Below are 19,125 nucleotides of genomic sequence, written 5' to 3' on the forward strand. Positions count from 1 at the left end.
TGTTGCAGAATCCAGTAATCGAGAAACCAAGCACCACACTTGGAGAATTGGAGAACTCAGGTTTATTATGCCGGTGAGCCCGAAAGAGTCAACACTACAAGCCCTGAGCCCCGAATAAAGGGGTTACAGAGTTTTTATAGACAGACTATAGTGGGCAAATCTAGCTGCTAATAGGGTGGTTTAAGGGGTTTCGTGAGCATGGGAACAGCAGTCAAGATGGGGAGGAGGACGCTTGACCTTTACATGGACAGGCATGATTAAGCAGGTTTGCAGGGCTGGGCAACTGCAAACAGCAGGACAAGGGTGAGTGAGATAAGCTCCAGTTCCTAGTGTTGTAAGTCTTTCTGAGACTACGTGACCTATGTGATCCAGACTTTGCAAGGAGCAAGCTGAGTTACAGAGGCAGAACGAGCAGGAGGTTATGTAAAATTTTAACTTTTCCTCTTTACCACATCTTCCCTACTGGGAAGGCACAGGGAGGCAAGCAAGAGGCATTGGTCAGACCAAGCAGTGCAAATGGGGTGGCCCCCACAGGAAAGAGCCTACCACAATGTTCTTCAGCAGCCAAATTCCCCCAGCTGCCCGCTGGCTGCTGCCACTCAAGGGGGCTCTGCGCTGCCCCCAAGCCTCCTGCCAGCTGCCCTGTTTCCTTTGTGACAACCTTGGTTGGAGGATTGCTCCTCTGCCCCAGCCTCAGTCCCAGGGCAGTGTGCAGCCAGCACTCTCAGCTGTTCTAAAGCAGGGGTCCTTCTTACTGTGTGGGAGTCAGAAGGCTCAGGCTCCTGTCCTGCCCCTACTACCGTTAGCTGTGGAGCCCCTGCCTCTCTGGGCTTTGTCAGCTTGGCTATAAAGGAGGCAGTGATGCCCGCCTTCTGCTTGATGGACACAAGGCCGTGATGTACGTGAAGGAGCTCAAAGCCACGCAGCACTGGGCCCCTCAGAGGTGTTAGTGTCTTGGATCTCGATTAGGTTTGACAGTCCTAGTGTCTGGCCAAGTACTTGGAGCTGGCAGTGACCATAGAGATTACTTCTTATGAGATAACAGGAGATCCGTTCTTTTTATTTTAGAGATGACGTAAATTCAAAGGCTCCCACATCATACAGGCTGTTAGCGGTGGTATCAGCACTCAATGCCAGTTCCCCAATTTCTTACTCTGTGCTGGAGGCTCTGTTTCTTACTCTGTGCTGGAAGTGCCGTGGAAATGAGATGGAAGAAATTGCTCTCTTCATTTCCAAAAACTGATCACCAGGACATTGTTGGGAGCTGGGGAGCAGGATGGCACTCATTTATTCTCAGCCGATGTTCTGCCTGCTTTGAGTCCCATTTGTCTGTTCTTCTCAAACAGACGAGAGCTGGGGAGCATTGATGAGGTGCCGCAAATTTCTCTGGAAGATGCTCTTTCCAGTCAAGAGGTCGAGGTTGCTTTTATCTGCAGTGAGAGCTCCAGCCACGAGGACTACATCAGGTGGGTGTTCAAGTCCTCACCTTGCACAGTCGTACAGGACAATGGAAATGCCTGGGCTGACGTCTTACACAGGGGTCTTAATAAGCAGTGGGATGGACCCAGGACTTTAAAAAATTATTGTCAAAATGTTAACTCTCACTATGGGTTATAAAGGTATAAGGACATGAAAAATATAGTAGAAATAATATTTAGTTCACCATAATTTAAAACATTAGACACATTAAGAATTAAAGTGCCTTATTTCATTGTAAAAATTTTATTGAGAGTAGTTTGACTAGTGCCTACCTTCTTAGAATCTGCCTACAATGTGGGAGACCTGGGTTCGATCCCTGGGTTGGGAAGATCTCCTGGAGAAGGGAAAGGCTACCCACTGCAGTATTCTGGCCTGGAGAATTCCATGGACAGAGGAGCCTGGCAGGCTATAGTCCACCGGCCACAGAGTTAGACACGACTGAGCGACCAACATTTGCCTTCTTCTCAGCGTATAATTTAGGATATGGAGCCAATGTCTTTTTTGTGCCTTGGAGAAATGCCATAGTTCTTTCAGCTTCCAACATTTTATCCTTTGTACTTTAAACAACATGAAATCTCTCTGAGAATATCTCTAGGAGTTCTTTAATAGGAAGTGTTTTTTGCCATGAGATGATTAAGGAAATAGTGGTGGCCTAAGATTGGGGAGGTTGCATTATATTCATAGAGTAAGAGAAATGAAATGTCTCCCCCACACATACCCTACCCCCTGCCCCACCTTTGAATGCAAAGCCTAGAGCTCTCCAGGCATTTGGTGGCATGGAGCCTGGAAGGAAGAGCCCCATGGAAGACCTGGCAGCTAACAAGGCAGTGTCACCTGCCCCTAGAGCTCAGCTTTCCGTTTAGGCCCTGACATTAAACTACAGCTACTTCTGCAGTGTGGTTGCCCAGAAGTCAGCTGCTCTCTCTTTATCACACTCACTCTAAATGTGGACAGAGCACCTTTATGTGGATCCCCTTAACCTTCTTTGGCACCAGAGAAGACCTGAACGAAGTAATCATATAATTCCCATACTTATCAATGTTTGTCCCTAGAATATCTGGAGCATAAAAGCCGCACTTCTGAGCACAGCACTCTGGGTCCTTCCCTTACATCAGACTCCCAGCTCCTTTTAGGACCTCATTTCTCTCTCTCTCCCCTCCCCTGCCACACAGAAACGCTGAAATTCACACCATGTCTCAATGGACAAAGCCCCATAAATGCCCAAGCCCCTGCCTATGCTGTTCATCGTGAAACACCCTCATCTCCTGGCACCTGGAAAATGCCTGTTTACACTTCAAGACCCAATTCAGAGCCTTAGTGAAATGTTTTCCAATTGCCTCAGACAGAGCTGGCTGCCACGAGTTTTGTAGTCTTGATTGATAGCTGTCATGTGGTAATGGAGCTACTAGAGGTGATGGAATTCCAGTTGAGCTATTGCAAATCCTAAAACATGATGCTGTGAAAGTGCTGCATTCAATATGCCAGCAAATTTGGAAAACTCAGCAGTGGCCATAGGACTAGAAAAGGTGAGTTTTCATTCCAACCCCAAAGAAAGGCAATGCCGAAGAATGTTCAGACTACCACACAATTGCACTCATCTCACACACTAGTAAAGTAATGCTCAAAATTCTCCAAGCCAGACTTCAACAGTACGTGAACTGTGAACTTCCAGATGTTCAAGCTGAATTTAGAAAAGGCAGAGGAACCAGAGACCAAATTGCCAATATCCGTTGGATCATCGAAAAAGTGAGAAAGTTCCAGAAAAACATCTATTTCTGCTTTATTGACTACGCCAAAGCCTTTGACTGTGTGGATCACAGCAAACTGTGGGAAATTCTTAACAAGATGGGAATACCAGACCACCTGCCCTGCCTCCTGAGAAATCTGTATGCATGTCAAGAAGCAACAGTTAGAATTGGATATGGAACAACAGACTGGTTCCAAATAGGAAAAGGAATAAGTCAAGGCTGTATAATGTCACCCTGCTTATTTAACTTATATGCAGACTACATCGTGAGAAATGCTGGACTGGGTGAAGCACAAGCTAGAATCAAGATTGCCGGAAGAAATATCAATAACCTCAGATATGCAGATGACACCACCCTTATGGCAAAAAGTGAAGAAGAACTAAAGACCCTGTTGATGAAAATATAAGAGGAGAATGAAAAATTTTGGCTTAAAGCTCAACATTCGGAAAACTAAGATCATGGCATCTGGTCCCATCATTTCATGGCAAATAGATGGGGAAACAGTGGAAACAGTAACAGACTTTATTTTTGGAGGGCTCCAAAATCACTGCAGATGGTGATTGCAGCCATGAAATTAAAAGATGCTTGCTCCTTGGAAGAAAAGTTATGATGAACCTAGATAGCATATTAAGAAGCAGAGACATTACTGTGCCAACAAAGGTCCATCTAGTCAAAGCTATGGTTTTTCCAGTAGTCATGTATGGATGTGAGAGTTGGACAATAAAGAAAGCTGAGTGCTGAAGAACTGATGCTTTTGAACTGTGGTGTTGGAGGAGACTCTTGAGAGTCCCTTGGACTGCAAGGAGATCCAACCAGTCCATCCTAAAGGAAATCAGTCCTGAATATTCAGTGGAAGGACTGATGCTGAAGCTGAAACTCTAATACTTTGGCCACCTGATGCAAAGAACTAACTCATTTGAAAAGACCCTGATGCTGGGAAAGATTGAAGGCAGGAGGAGAAGGGGACAACAGAGGATGAGATGGTTGGATGGCGTCACTGACTTCATGGACATGAGTTTGAGTAAGCTCCAGGAGTTGGTGATGGACAGAGAGGCCTAGCATGCTGCAGTAAATGGACATGACTGAGCAACTTCCAGTCGCTGCTCAAGGACTGCAGCACACCAGGCCTCCCTGTCCATCACCAACTCCCACAGTTGGGAACTGACTGTGGTAATGGACAATTTACCTATTGACACGGCTGTATTTGTCCTCCAGAATAACTGGTAAATATTACCTGGTTGGATATGTCAGTGAACGAATGGGTGAATGTTCAAGTGAGCACATAACTAGAAAGCCTTTCTCTTACTGCTAAATAGAAAATAGCATGAGATGCAGTTTGTCCTCCGCATCCCCTGGCCCTGACTCTCGTCTGCATTCTGTCATGGCACATTTACCTGGAGATTTGTGTGCATTTTTCAGTCTGTCATGCAGGGTACTTAAGCAAAGCTTAATTGAAGTGCATTTTATCCGTATTTATCCCTCTTTTCCAAAGGCAATTCCTGAATGCTGGAAAGCATGTCCTTGTGGAATACCCCATGACACTGTCTTGGGTGGCAGCTAAGGACCTGTGGGAGTTGGCCGAGCAGAAAGGTGATGTATGTTCTGTGCGTCTGGAGCGCACACCCTCTTACTAAGAATTCCTGCCTCTAAGACTTCTATGGTACCAACCTTATGCCTTATAAACAACCCTGTGTCAGATATGTTATTGGCCCAGGGGCTCCCAGCCCAGCCTGCATACTGTAGGCACATAAAGCGCAGGGGTCGGGGTGTGTTTGTGGAGGAACAACAGGGCAGAGGGATGGGTGGGAATTGGCAGACTTTTGTTCAAGGCTTATCAGCTCCTTTTACTCTAATGAAAAATATGAATTAGCTTCCACTTATGCTAATATTATATTATCTTGCTTTTATTCATGTGATACTTGTATTGCTAATGGGAAAATGCCTAGTTTAGGGTAATTTATTGTCTGATGTGCACAGTTTATGGTTTTTGTTCTCAAGAGGAGCACCGTTTATTAATACTGAGAACTTGGAAACTCTTCTAAGCATATGTTATTTTGTTTAATTCTCTTAGAAATCCTTGGAGGTAGGTATTTTCTCTAGCTTATGTATAGGAATCCATGGTTCAGAGAAGTCGAAAATTTTCTACCAGAAATGGAGCATAACCTTCAAAAATTGTACGCCTGTAATGAGGGTCAGATACGACTGAGTGACTTCACTTTTACTTTCCACTTTCATGCATTGGAGAAGGAAATGGCAACCAACTCCAGTGTTCTTGCCTGGAGAATCCCAGGGACGGGGGAGCCTGGTGGGCTGCTGTCTATGGGGTCGCACAGAGTCGGACATGACTGAAGTGACTTAGCAGCAGCAGCAGCAACTTATATACTATTGTACATCTACTATACTTTTTAAAAAAATTGTGTACCAGGTCACAAAGCTAGTAATGTGACCACTAAATGAGAGGTGGAGATTTGATTTCAATCCTTTTGGGCTCTGAAGTCCACATTTTTCCCTCTGAGCCTTGCTGAACACCACAACTAGAGAGAAGCCCACACGCCACCACTAAGACCCGATGCAGTCAAATACAAAGAAATATTTCTTAAAAGGCATATAGTCCAATGGAATAGAGTAGAGAGCCCAGAAACAAACCCTTGTGTATAGATGGTCAAGCGATCTTTGACAAGGGTCTTTGAGATCACACAGTGGGCGGAATGGACAGCCTCTTTAACAGAAAGTGTTGGGAGAGATGGATAGCCACATGCAAAAGAATAAAGTTGTACCTTTACCTTATACCATTTTAACTCATACAGCCCTAAATGTAAGGTGTAAAATTATAAAACTCCTGGAAGAAAATGTAGGGAAAAGCTTCTGGACATTGGCCATGGCAGTGATTTTTTTCTGGATGTGACACCCGAAGTACAGGCAACAAAAGCAAAAGTAGACACGGGATTTTGCACTAAACTAAAAACCCTTCTGCACAACAAAGGAGACAGTCAACAGAGTGACAAGGCAACCTACAGAATGGGAGAATGTGTTTGCAAATCAGGTACCTGATAAGGGTTAATATCAAGATTATATAAAGAGCTCTTAAGACTCAACAACAACAATAAATAACCTGACTTTAAAATACACAAAGAACCTGAATAGGTACTTCTCCAAAGAAGATTTACAAATGGCCAACAAGCATACCAAAAAGATGCTCATTGTCACTAATGATTATCACACAGGAGAAAGGCCTTAAGAGTATACTAAATGTGGGAAATATTTTACGAGCAGATCTGTTTAAACACTGGAGAATTCACACTAGAGAAAGGCATAGATGTACAGGGAATTTGCAATTTCCTTGTTCAGTGTAGGGTCACTGGAGGAAACTGAGGGGCCATCGGTCTGAATTGAATCTCACTTCTAAGTGCTTCTGAGAGCAGCCTGAATTTTTTCCTTACTCAAATTAGAGATTAGAGAGCATTGAGGCACCATTGAAGGGCGTGTATTTCTCACGTCTAAAAGAACCATATTTTGTGATGTCCACAATTCTTTGAGCTAATGTTGCTGTTTGTAAGACCACTGGGTCCAGGGAAACCATAATTGGTACAGAAACTTACATGGCAGCTGGTAAAGAATCCACCTGCCAATGTAGGAGACGCAAGATGCGATCCCTGGGTCGGGAAGATCTCCTGGAGAAGGAAATGGCAACTCGCTCCAGTATTCTTGCCTGGAAAATTCCATGGACAGAGGAGCCTGGTGGGCTACAGTCCATGGGGCCACAGAGTCAGACACAACTGAGCAACTGAGCACACATCATTAATGATTAAAGGAATGCAAAGCAAAACCACATTGAAATATCTCCTCAAACCCATGAAGATAGCCACTATTAAAAAAAACGAAACGAAACTGGGACTTCCCTTTTGGTCCAGTAGTTAAGACTCCAAGCTTCTATACAGGGGGCACAGGTTTGATCCCTGACAAGGGAACTAAGATCCCACATGCCACACAGTATGGCCAAAACAAAGCAAAAAAAAAAAAAAAAAAAACAACAACAGTGAGAGTGTGGAGAAACTAATTAGAGCCCTGTGCCCTATTGGTGGGAATATAATATGGTTCAGCCACTCTGGAAAACTGTATGGAGGTTTCTGAAAAATTTATAAATAGAATTACCGTATGATCCAGCAATCCCAGTTCTGGGTATATACTGAAAAGACTAAAGGATTTGGAAGAGATATTTGCACACTCTGGTTCATAGCACATTATTCACAATAACCAAGAAGTGGAAACAACTCAGATGTCCACTGATGAATGAATGGATAAAGAAAATGTGGTGAATATATACAATGGAATATTATTCAGCCTTAAGAAAGAAGTGAATCTTGTCACAAGCTGCAACATGGAAGAATCTTGAGAATATTATGGTAAATAATATAAGCTAGCCACAAAGAGATTATATGAAGTATCTAGAATAGTTAAATTCGCAGAAACAGAAAATAAAAGGATGGCTGCTAGGGAGTGGTGTGGAGGAGTAGAGGGAGTTATTTTAGTTGGGTACAAAGTTTCAGTTTTGCAAAGTGAAAAAGTTCTAAAGATCTTTTGTACAACAGTGTCCTTATAGTTACTACTACTGGACTATAGACTGAAAATTGGTTAATAGGGTAAATTTTATATTATACGTTTTACTACAGTTTTTTTAAAAACCAAATAAATTTGGAAGAATCAGAGCAATCAAAATTGAAGAGAGGATTTGACCTCAAGTGGAATGTTGATGCACAATAATTAGAAAGCCCCAAATGCAACATCATTAATTTAACAATTTGGGCAAGTCAAAATACGTATCAAATAATAGTCAAAAGTTCAGATCTTTTGTAAACCTCATTTTACAGAAATACATAAAAAAAATTATTTTGTACAGAAGTGTTCATGCCAACATTTGAAGAGCAAAAATTGGCACGCAAATTCAGTATTCAAAAGAGAATGGTTAATGATTAATTATGGTATTTTCATCTGATGAATACTATTTAGGCTCAGTCATAGATTCTTACTGTCATAAAAAAGGTACATGATACATGACTAAATACAGAACAGGTTACAGAACTACATGTAGTATCACCTTAAATACAGATGTGTGGACAATTTGTTTTGATAGTGGTTATTTCTTGGTAGTGGTATTTTGGATGATTTTATTTACTTTCTATTTTTCTTTATTTTTCATGTTTCTTTATTTTTCATGTTTCATGAGCATAATTTGTTTTAGTAATATGAAATAATACATTTTTTAAAATTGTTAAGAAGGTGCTAAATTGTATATACAGTATAGCCCCCCAAAACAAAAACAAATTTTAAAAAGTTACACATAATTTGGACAAATCACTAGAGAAATTTAAATATTTAATGTAAAGGAAAAAAAAATTAAGATTATTAAAAGCTCTCTATAGAAAAAGAAAATAAATTTATGTTGTATTGCTTCTGCTGGTAGGGGGTAGAATTATAGAGATGGAGATCTCATCTTCATACAAGGAAGAGTTTTCTAAGAATCATAACTGTTCCAACATATTTACCCAGGATGCCATAGAAAATAGTTTCAGCATTGGGTATCATATAGTTGACTACTGCTTGGTTAAGGGTACTGTTTGCATTTTGAATATCACAAATAGAATGGAAAATCATGTTTTTGTTTTCATGGGCACACATAAAATGAATCTCTAGCCCCATCTGTTACCTCACCAATCAGAGGGGATAGCTTGCCAAATCTGACATATTTAAATAACAAGTGAGATGAGCTTTTCTAGCACTTGTGTCGGTGGTTAAACTAGTTACAAATCACAAACCCTATGACACAAGAATTTCTGAGAAGTACGTTTTATTTCTTCTACAAAAGGAGCTCTGAACAGGCTAACACCAAAGCCACTGAAGAAATTGAATAATAAATCTGGTGCTCATCTGATTATCTGAGTTTTTGTAATTTGAGATAGAATTTCCTTGTGACAAATTCAGAGATTTTAAGTGCAGAGTTAAATGAATTTGGACAGAGTATATACCCATGTAATGATTACTCCAGTCAAGATACAGAACATTTTTATTATTCCAGAAAGTTCCCTAGTGCCCATGTCCTCTCGGTCATATATACCCACAGTAACATAGATGATCTACTACCAAACTGCCTTTCCGATTATCTCTCAGCTAGGATCTGAGATCTTTCCTGTATTGCTTAAACATCAGTGTCAACATCATGTCACATATAAGGGAGGGGGAAAAAAAGCAAATGAAACAAAATGGCAACAGTGATTAACTGGTTACTCAAGGGAAAAAAAACCAAATGAAACAAAAGGCAACAATGATTTACTGGTAGCATTCTGAGTGGTTTCACTTTTTTCTTTATGCTCTTTCACGTGTTCTCAATTTTCTACAATGACCTGAATTTACATTTATACTTTAAAACTAAAAATAATTTTGTTTCTACCATATGATCACAATCATGAAAAATAATTCACAGCAGAATGACAAAAGGGAAATAAACCAATATCTTAGTAGTGGTTCTTTCTGGTAAATAGGATCTTGATATTTTTACTTCTCATTTTCCTCCCAAATTTAAAAACACTTATTATTTCTAAGATAGACAACACACCCTGTTTTGAAAGATGAGGCCAAAATGGTTCTTGAGAATTTCGTAAATTACTAGTTGTTTTAGAAAGCTGCTGAAATACATGTGAGAAAATGAATGAGTGAGACTTCAAGTCCATGAATTGCAAGCTGCCCTTTCATTTTCTCCTAAGAAGTTCTTATTTCATAATCCATGACTCTTTCTGGCTTACTCTCATATTTTTGTTGCTGTAACTGTTTATTTTGTTGAAGATTATTTGAAATAATGACAGACTTCCAGAAGAGTAGTGAATATAATACAGTACAGAGAACTACTTTTTCTTGAATCATATAAGAGTAAGTTGCCCAGCTGATCCCCTAATTATTTCATGTGTATATCCTACAAATAACACAGTTGATGATAACTGCCTTTTTCACTCCATTCTTGTCATGACAGGGAAAGTCTTGCATGAGGAGCATGTTGAACTCTTGATGGAGGAGTTTGCATTCCTGAAGAAAGAAGTGGTGGGGAAGGACCTGCTGAAAGGGTCTCTCCTCTTCACAGGTCAGTCCTTGGTGGGATCACAGGTCATGAGTCCCTGGTGAGGCAGGGTGGGGTGAGGTGGGGATGCTGAGTTCTTTCCTCGCTCTCTAGGATGTGAGCTTGGATTCATTTCTGCCAAAGAGTCTCTGCAGGCTGATTTAATTTTCCCAAATAGCCACAGACAATAAAAATATCTATTTTGCTTCTTTTCTCAAATGAGATTTGATTGCTTGGTGGGCCTTGGGTAAAATATGTGTTAGAAATCTGAAGCACATTTATACTTTTGGCCCAGTCGATTAGGCAGAAGCTTCTCTCATGAAATCCTGACAAATTGGATATTATGTTCTACAGGTTAAAAGTGAAAGCTCTTTTTTAAAAAGGACTGAGAAAAAGGTTCCTTGGAGAAGAGAATATTTTTATACTTATCTATGCAGCAAATAGAATATGCATAGCCCCTTCCTTCCTCCAACAAGTTATCAGAACATTAGCTGCAGCCAGAATATCCGATCTACTATATATTCAGCCGTTTATGTTGGTCTTTCTGGGAGCACCTCCATTAGCAGGAGAAAATGAACAACCTGGAGCTTCCAGCTCTGCAGTCTCCTCTGGGCGGACTCCTTAGATCTGTCTGTCCCCTAAGGCATTAGCAGTAGGAAATGAACAAGCTGGAGCCTCCAGTTCTGCACCCTAAAGCATCTGGGCCACCTTTCCCGAGGACTTGCATTACAGGAAGGAAAGTGTGACATTGTTAAGTGGGAAAACCATTCATCTCTTCACGAGTTTCCAGAAAATACAGTGGAATCTCATTTCAGAATCCATCTTCATCCTTTATTTTATTCCTTTTTGTATGTTTTAAACTCTTTATTTTATATTGGAGTATAGCCATTTAACAATGTGTGATAGTTTCAGCGGGACAGCAAAGGAACTCAGTCATACATACACATGTATCCATTCTCCCCCAAACTCCCCTCCCATCCAGGCTGCCATAACATTGAGCAGAGTTCCCAGTGCTGTACAGTAGGACTTTGTTGGTTATTCATTTTAAATATAGCAGAGTGTACATGTTGATCCCAAACACCCTAACTATCTCATCCCTGCTCTCTTCCCCACTGTAGAAGTTCATTCTCCAAGGCTGTGATCCATCTTCATCCTTTAAAATGACCATCTAATGAGCTTTGTGGCAACAAATAATAACCATTAATCTGCACAAGGAATTGTGCTAAGTATGTGACATGCATTATTTCATATTAATTCATAGGATAATCCCACAAAGTGGGTATTCATTACCCCTGTCATACAGATTTTTTTTAATGAAGCTCAGAGGTGGGTAGCTTCACAAAGTTGACCCAACAGTTATGACTCAGGCTCAGACTTGTGACGGCTGCTCAGTCCTCTGCAAAGAGCAGGAGCAGACAGTGACCAGCCCAGAGGGGGCTGTGATTCCTGTGTAAGTTTGACACTTAGGTCCTAGTGATTTCAAACCATGTAGTCTATGAAACTTACAGTCTTGGTTTGCTATTATTTACCTTTTAATTTGATTTGCTTGTGATCTTCTTTAGAACATACTCATGATTATGAGTTGTTTTAAGTCAGGATCAAGTTACAAGAAATCTGTGGTTTAAAAATCAGTGTAACAGATATGATATCTTATAAATTGAAGTTATGTTTAAAATTTAGACTGGGAACAGAGGGGAGCAACATCTTGACCAGGTTTCTCACCCAGATCCTCTTTGGAATGTACTGTTGTACCTGAGATGATAGATATTGAAGTCTAAGAAAATACCACTGTATCAATTTTCTTGATGTAGTCTATAGGTATTACTGTTTTCTTCACAGCTATCACGATTCTTTCGCCCTCTTATAATTTACACAGCTATATATTTATAGGAACATAGGCTTGCAGGACTAAAATATGTTAATTCTTCTTTTACTTCAAGTTACTAAGAGAATATATATGTATATGTGTGTACCACATATATATGTGTGTATGTGTGTGTATATATATATATATACATGCATACACAGGCAACATATATACATTAGAAGCCTGAAACATTTTTATTTCCCTGTGAGCCAGATAACCTGCAATTTCCAATGAAATATTTATTTACCAGCAAACTGAATTTCAGAAATAGGAGCAAAGGGAGACATTTTTCTGAAAGTCTCCATGAGAATCATCTCGCATACCTCCGCTAGGAGGCAAGGTTGTGTGTTCTGATCCCCAGCCACATCTGTTGGCTCCCTGTCACCCCCCAATTGTCAGCCTTTCCCCTCCAGTCCCTGCCTTGTCTGTGATTCCCCACAGCTGCCCCATTGGAAGAAGAGCGGTTTGGCTTCCCTGCGTTCAGCGGCATCTCTCGCCTGACCTGGCTGGTCTCCCTCTTCGGGGAGCTTTCTCTCGTATCTGCCACTTTGGAAGAGCGAAAGGAAGACCAGTATATGAAGATGACCGTGTGCTTGGAGACAGAGAACAAAAGGTAGGTCAGGAAAAGCTGTGAGGAGGGGGCAATATAAGGACATCCTTTTGTGTTCATGAGGGAGAATTTGGGGAGACCCAGGGACCTAGACCCCCACCCCCGACTCCAGAAGAGCCATCTGCTTCTGCAGTGGGACAGGTGCTGGAATCTCACTTATGTTGCTTCACGCCTTCCTCCTAGTCGCCCCATAAGGTTAAGAGAAGCATACAGATCTGATATGTTAGGTATGTTTAGATCAGAAGAGCCCCCGAATGGCTCACAATTTAACAATCTGGAAGTCAGAAGGCTTACAGAGGAGGAACACTCAAGTAATGAAGATGCCCCCCGGGAGCTCCCTTGGACTTGAGGGATCCAATTCTAATTTTCTCTATGGGAGCCATGGAGAAGGAAATGGCAACACACTCCAGTATTCTTGCCTGGAGAATTTCATGGACAGAGGAGCCTGGTGGGCTACAGTCCCTGGGGTCGCAAAGAGTCAGACATGACTGAGCGACTCAGACACAACACACAGATATGAGCGGGTTGCCTAAGCCACACAGTGAACAATATCAGATATAGGAGCAGAAGTCCAGTTACATCTGTGACCTGCATTCATTCCAGCATTTTATTGTGAAAGTTGCAGGCACTGGTGAAGTTGAAAGAACTCTGCAGTGAGCATCTACACAGCTACCACCTAGATCTTGCCATTAATATTGTACTCAGCTTGCCTGTATCATGCCCAGCTCTTTATCAGCTTTATCACATCATACTGTTGTAATGTTCCCCAAATACTGATTCTTTATTCTCCATACCAAGTCTTTTTTTTTTTTTTTTCATTTAAAAATGTTCAAGAGACTTTAAAATAGTACAAAGATGTTCAGGTTGACTATAAGATCATACTGAGGTGGTGTCTGTTGGTTCCTCCATTGCTAAAGCCTCCATTTGATCCTGGTTCATTACACACCCTGATAATTCTTCCATTTGGGGAGTAGTGATATTCTTTGATTCCCAGCATCTTCCATAAACACCCGCACATCCATAAATGACAGAAAACACAACGCCAGAAATAATCACTAAATGTTTGCAGATTTTACTTGAATATCCTTAATGTGTTGTTTTTCGAAACCAAGTCCTCTTAGTCCATTTGGGAAACCAACATCATGATGGGTCCCATCTGGTACGAAATGCAGCTCTTTCACCAGCAAACCACCCTTCAAGATAAAAAGCTTCATAACAAGTCTTTAAAACATTAGGAGCCTCTGCGAGTTGTTTGCAGACACAATTCCTTAAGTTAGAGCCGCCTTCCAACAACATAGTGGAACAGAGCAGAGCTGCAGCAGGGGATGAGGAGGTGGGGATGCATAGCCTTGAAAGGTCACAGTAAAAGGACCAGTGAGATCAGGGTCATTGCCTGAAGCCCTGTTGCACAAAGTGCTAGTATTTGCTAACGTTTACTGAGTTCTCGCCAATGTGCCAGGGCCTAGCACTTTTACAAGAATTTTCTCATAATGTTTATACCAACTGTCTGGAATGGGCATTATTATGATCACCTGGGAAATTATGATCACCCGAGGCTCAGAGAGGTTAAGAAGCTCGCCAAGGGCACACAGCTAATAAATGATTATGTGAGAATCATGCTCAAGCAGCCTGTCTGCAGTCCTCGAATGATCACGCCTTCTCCTCCACAATGCACAGGAAGGGCACAAAAAAGGAATATCATCAGGCCTTATCTTTACCTCATCCTTACCTATCAGTGAAGTAGGTATCATTAGCCTCAGGCCCCAGATCATCCAGGAAAACCCAGTGCAACTCACTTCCAAGCCTGTGTTCTTTCCATTGTACTAGCAGTTTTCAAACTTTGTAAAAATAAGCATTCAAATGCTTTTTCAACCCAAACCTCTATAGAAGAAGTGCACGTTTCAGTCCTCTTGTTGAAGCTGGTTGGTAGGACTGGGACCAGAGCCAGGTGCACCCCCCACCCCCTCGTCCTGTTAGAACACTGTTGGAAATTGCCACCTCTGCTGTGCTTGAGACACGTGCTGACTAGAGGAATGTGGCTGTGGGTGTACACCTTCCTATGGAAGGTGAGAAGTAAGAAGCATTTTTGCAGGTAGTCAGAGCTCAGGCTGGTGAATGCAGATATTTGCAACCGGAGGTTTCCAGAGAGGACCAGAGGAGCCATCTGAGTCCAAGCTTGTGGTTTGGGTCGGGATGCCTAGAGCTAAGAGCTGTCCAAGCCCAGAACATGGATGGACCCAGGGCTACCTTTAGCTCCACTCTAATTGACAGTAAGGTCCCAACAGCTGATGTCCTCACTTTTAAATATGTGTACAGGGAGACTCCCCCTGATGGTTCGCAGTTAAGACTCCCTGCTTCCAATGCAGGGGGTGGAGGTTCAATCCCTGGTCAGGGAACTAAGATCCATATGCTGCATGGTGCAGCCAAAATTATACACACACACACACACACACAAAAATATGAACAGGAAACAGCATAACCAAGTTTTGAGCAGGTGGGACCACAAAAGGAGGAAGTTTTCTCTGTCCACATCTCTCGTGATGTTTCCCTGCATGTGTGGGTGTTGGCATGGTTCCCCCTTTATGTACTTCACTTATTTTTCTCTTAAACATTTTACTCACTCTCTAGTGTAGGTCTCGGTAAGCTGAAGGGAGGGTTCGTTTACCCTGAGCTTCCTGCAGCACTCAAAACAATCAAGTGATCCTTTTGGGCCCCTTTCTTGCAACCTCACACCCTATATCTGGTTTTTTTTTTTTTGGCCATGCCGCACAACATGTAGGATTTTAGTTCCCTGAGTTTCCCAACCAGGGGTCGAACCCATGTCCCCTGCATTGGAAGTACAGAGTCTTAACCCCTGGGCCACCAGGGAAGTCCCCCCATATCTATATATTTAGCTTTATTATGTCCCATCCCTCTAGAGGCAGAGAACAAACAGAAGGAGGTTCCGCTTTGTCCTCAGCAACACTGGTCTAAACTGCCCATCTTGGCCTGCCTGACTACAGCCTGGGGGGAGGGGGAAGGAATCCGAGGAATGGTAATGGGAGACAAGACCCTGATGCCGTCTCAGGATTGAACCCTTTCCCTGTTCATATCACAGCCGTCCAACCAGATTGCCTTGTCCTTGACCCTGACTCAACCCTGTAGGAGAAGTAAGGACGGGAAGGCAAAGAGAAGTAGCCAAAGCAAGTCCTCTTAAGACTTCCTGAAACTTTGTTCCCAGAAGAAGGAAGGAAAACTTATTTGTATATGTGTGAAAAGTTTGAATGCAGGCTATCCATATTAAATTAAAATTGGAAAGAGCTTGAATATTTGGCAATAATAAAATAGTAAATGAATTATATAATCAGTTGTCCATGATATGCAGATGAAAATAATTATCATAGCAGTATCTGTAGGATGATATTTTTAAATAAACATAGTCAAAAATTAGTTATACCTTAGGGTTTATATGCCACATACATATAGACAAATACTTGAAAGGGTTGTCTCAAACTGAAAAGGTTTTTATTTAGGCGAAAGAATTATGGATTTTTTTTCTTTTTCTTGTAAAAGTCTTTAAATCAATGCTGTATTGTTTTTAGAATACTTTTTAAAGCAGATTTTGTATTTTTGCTGTCATATTATTCAGTGAAGCTTCTTTAGATCAAAGGCCTAATTAGGCTTCTCTGTTTCTGATTAAGCAGGTAACACAGTTATTATCTACTATAAAGACAGAAGAGAGAAACCCAGAGAAAGGAGAAACTTTAGGGAAGTGGGGTCTGTCCCATTAGGACTGGAGATTTTTGTGAGTGCTGACCTTGGCCTTGACCTGGGGGGCACATGTGAAATGGAAGCAGATGCTTTGTGAGCAGGCAGAAAGTATCTAGTCTTTTCTGGCATGTGCGGGGGATCACAGACCTCTTTGAAAATGGGATGAAAGCACTCTAAGAATTCTTTCCCATAAAAATGCACATACACTTGGAAACAACAGTTTGCTCCAGAACCTCAGGTCTGCATCCTCAGGGCTCCCTAGGGTAGAGAGTCCTGAATAATGAACTGATATTCACACCAAAATCATTGCACAGATTCCCCTGCCTGGTGGCAAAACTAAACAAAAGGACCGTTGGTCAGTAGAGTTGCCAACAGTCACCGTGGCCTCTGGGAGGCTGGTGGAGGTCGGGATGCAGCAGCTGCAGGAGAGATGGGCACACAGGAGGATCTAGTAGGGGTGCTCAGGTGCCAGCAAGCATCCGTGTGCCCTCAGTGAAATTAACACTGTGCCTCTCGCCTCCGCAGCCCGCTGACCTGGATTGAAGAGAAAGCACCTGGCCTAAAGCGAAACAGACGCTTAAGCTTCCATTTCAGATCTGGGTCCCTAGAGAATATGCCCAACGTAGGCATCAATAAGAATATTTTCCTGAAAGATCAGAATATATTTGTCCAGAAACTCCTGGGCCAGTTCTCGGAAGAGGAGCTGGCTGCCGAGAAGAAACGCATCCTGCACTGCCTGTGGCTCGCAGGAGAGATCCAGAAACACTGCTGCTCAAAGCAGTGAGGGGAACGGGCAGTGCTGCTCTGCTCAGCAAAACCAGAGCCTGATCTTTATTGAGAGTTGACCTTTCTCTCTATTCTTACCATTAAACATGTCTTGGGTAAACAGGATTTGCTTATTGTCACCAGCTATGTTGGGGCCCCCAGTGGGGGCTCCCACAGGAATGGAAAAGACAGCCAACCTTGGTTGAGCAGTGCTAAATGCTTTAAGATGCCTGGTTTCACTCAGGCTTCCCAATGGCCCTGCCAGATGAGTGTTATCAGATATGTTTTTCTTAGTATCTTCGAAAACCTTATTTGAAGTCACCCAGATAGTAAACAGCAGAACCAGCCTTTAAACCCCACTCATACGCTAAATCACCAAGAAACAGTGCCTTGAACCCTCTTCCCTGCCTTGGAAAAGTCTTAGTCACTCAGTCGTGTCTGACTCTTTGAGACCCCATCGACTGTAGCCCACCAGGCTCCTCTATTCATGGAATTTTCCAGGCAAGATCACTGAAGTGGGTTGCCATGCTCTCCTCCAGGGGATCTTCCTGACCCAGGGATCAAACCCGGGTATCCTGCATTGCAGGCAGATTCTTTACCATCTGAGCCACCAGGAAAGCCTTCTTTCCACCCACGCGCCCCCCACCCCTGCCCTGCCAAACTGGGTGATCATGCCTAGTGCTGGGGATCCCAAAAATGAGTAAGATGTAGCCATTGCCTTCAAAAACTCAATGTCCAGAGGGAAGCAAGTCACATAAACTAGTCATTGCTGGAGGTCCAGAGTGCTCCTGGCCATCTGGAGAAGGGTTCGGGGAAGATGTCCATGCCAGGTCCTGATGATGAAGAGATCAACCGTGTGAAGGTCAGAGGAGGGCATTGTGGCTGGGAGCAGGGTGAACAGAAGGGAGTGAGGGACAACCTAGCCAGTGCCCTGGGGCACTGGGTCTGGAAGTGGGAGTCCCAGGGAGGGAGATCTGATGGTGGGGGCCCTGTAGACCAGGTGAAGGGCTGGGGAGTTATTAAGCTGTGCAGAGGCACCAAACGGTGCTACTTAAAGCAGGGGGGCAAGGGTGTGCATGGTTAGGTTTCTGGTTTAGGTAGAGAACTAGGAAGGCTGCCTGGAGAGGAGACTGGAGACCCAGGAGGAGGTGGCCAGGGGAGCCACGTGTGTTTGTAGCTGCAGCCCTTGGCTCCTCTGGACTCATGTCCAGTTCTGTCTGCTGACCTTGAGGCAGAGTGGAGTCCCAGGACGCTGCTCGTTCGTTTCACTGGTGGCCCTGTTGCATCTTCTAAGTTGGTGTTAGAGTCTTGCTTCCGTCAATGTCTCTCTCAGTTTGTTCCTGCTCCCTACTTGCCTTTGTGAGCTTTAACTATTTTGTAATCTGTGAGATGGAGGCAAACTCCATTTTCTACCTCTGTTTCTATCACTCCATCACCTTAGTTGGTAAAGCAGGCAAATATATTAAATCTGAAAAAAAAATCCTTTAAGGTTATTCTTTCATTTGCCACATAAAATAATTTGTAATAAATATTGGCCCACTGGTTCTCTTGTTTTATTATCAAATGTTGCTCAAGGCCAGGAAATACGGTATCTGTTTTTGTATGCTCAGCTGCATCTAGCATGAGGTAAGTGTTACAGATTCGATGACCAAAATACAGTGCTGTAGTCTCTCCCATTTGGGCTTCTTAACTCGACTGTTTCAAAATATCGGCCCTATTTGATACTGGCAGTAGGGTGGGTATCAAAGAAAACCAGAGCTGGACAGTAAAGTGGTATAAGAAGATTTTATTCAGGACAGTT

At 42.6% G+C, this 19,125-nt stretch overlaps 1 protein-coding gene across 1 annotated transcript in view; it reads left to right on the forward strand.

Annotated features, from left to right (window-relative positions):
• Positions 1-18,865, forward strand: part of BLVRA (biliverdin reductase A) — a 51,678-nt gene extending 32,813 nt beyond the window's left edge. The window contains exons 4-8 of the mRNA XM_027539216.1: positions 1,347-1,466; positions 4,720-4,817; positions 10,249-10,356; positions 12,641-12,812; positions 17,085-18,865. Coding sequence (XP_027395017.1) covers positions 1,347-1,466; positions 4,720-4,817; positions 10,249-10,356; positions 12,641-12,812; positions 17,085-17,343 — 757 coding nt within the window. The 3' untranslated portion in view covers positions 17,344-18,865. The remainder of the gene's footprint in view (positions 1-1,346; positions 1,467-4,719; positions 4,818-10,248; positions 10,357-12,640; positions 12,813-17,084) is intronic.
• The last annotated feature ends 260 nt before the right edge of the window (positions 18,866-19,125 follow it).

This window comes from Bos indicus x Bos taurus, chromosome 4 (assembly GCF_003369695.1).
Source record: "Bos indicus x Bos taurus breed Angus x Brahman F1 hybrid chromosome 4, Bos_hybrid_MaternalHap_v2.0, whole genome shotgun sequence".
NCBI classification, from domain to species: Eukaryota; Metazoa; Chordata; class Mammalia; order Artiodactyla; family Bovidae; genus Bos; species Bos indicus x Bos taurus.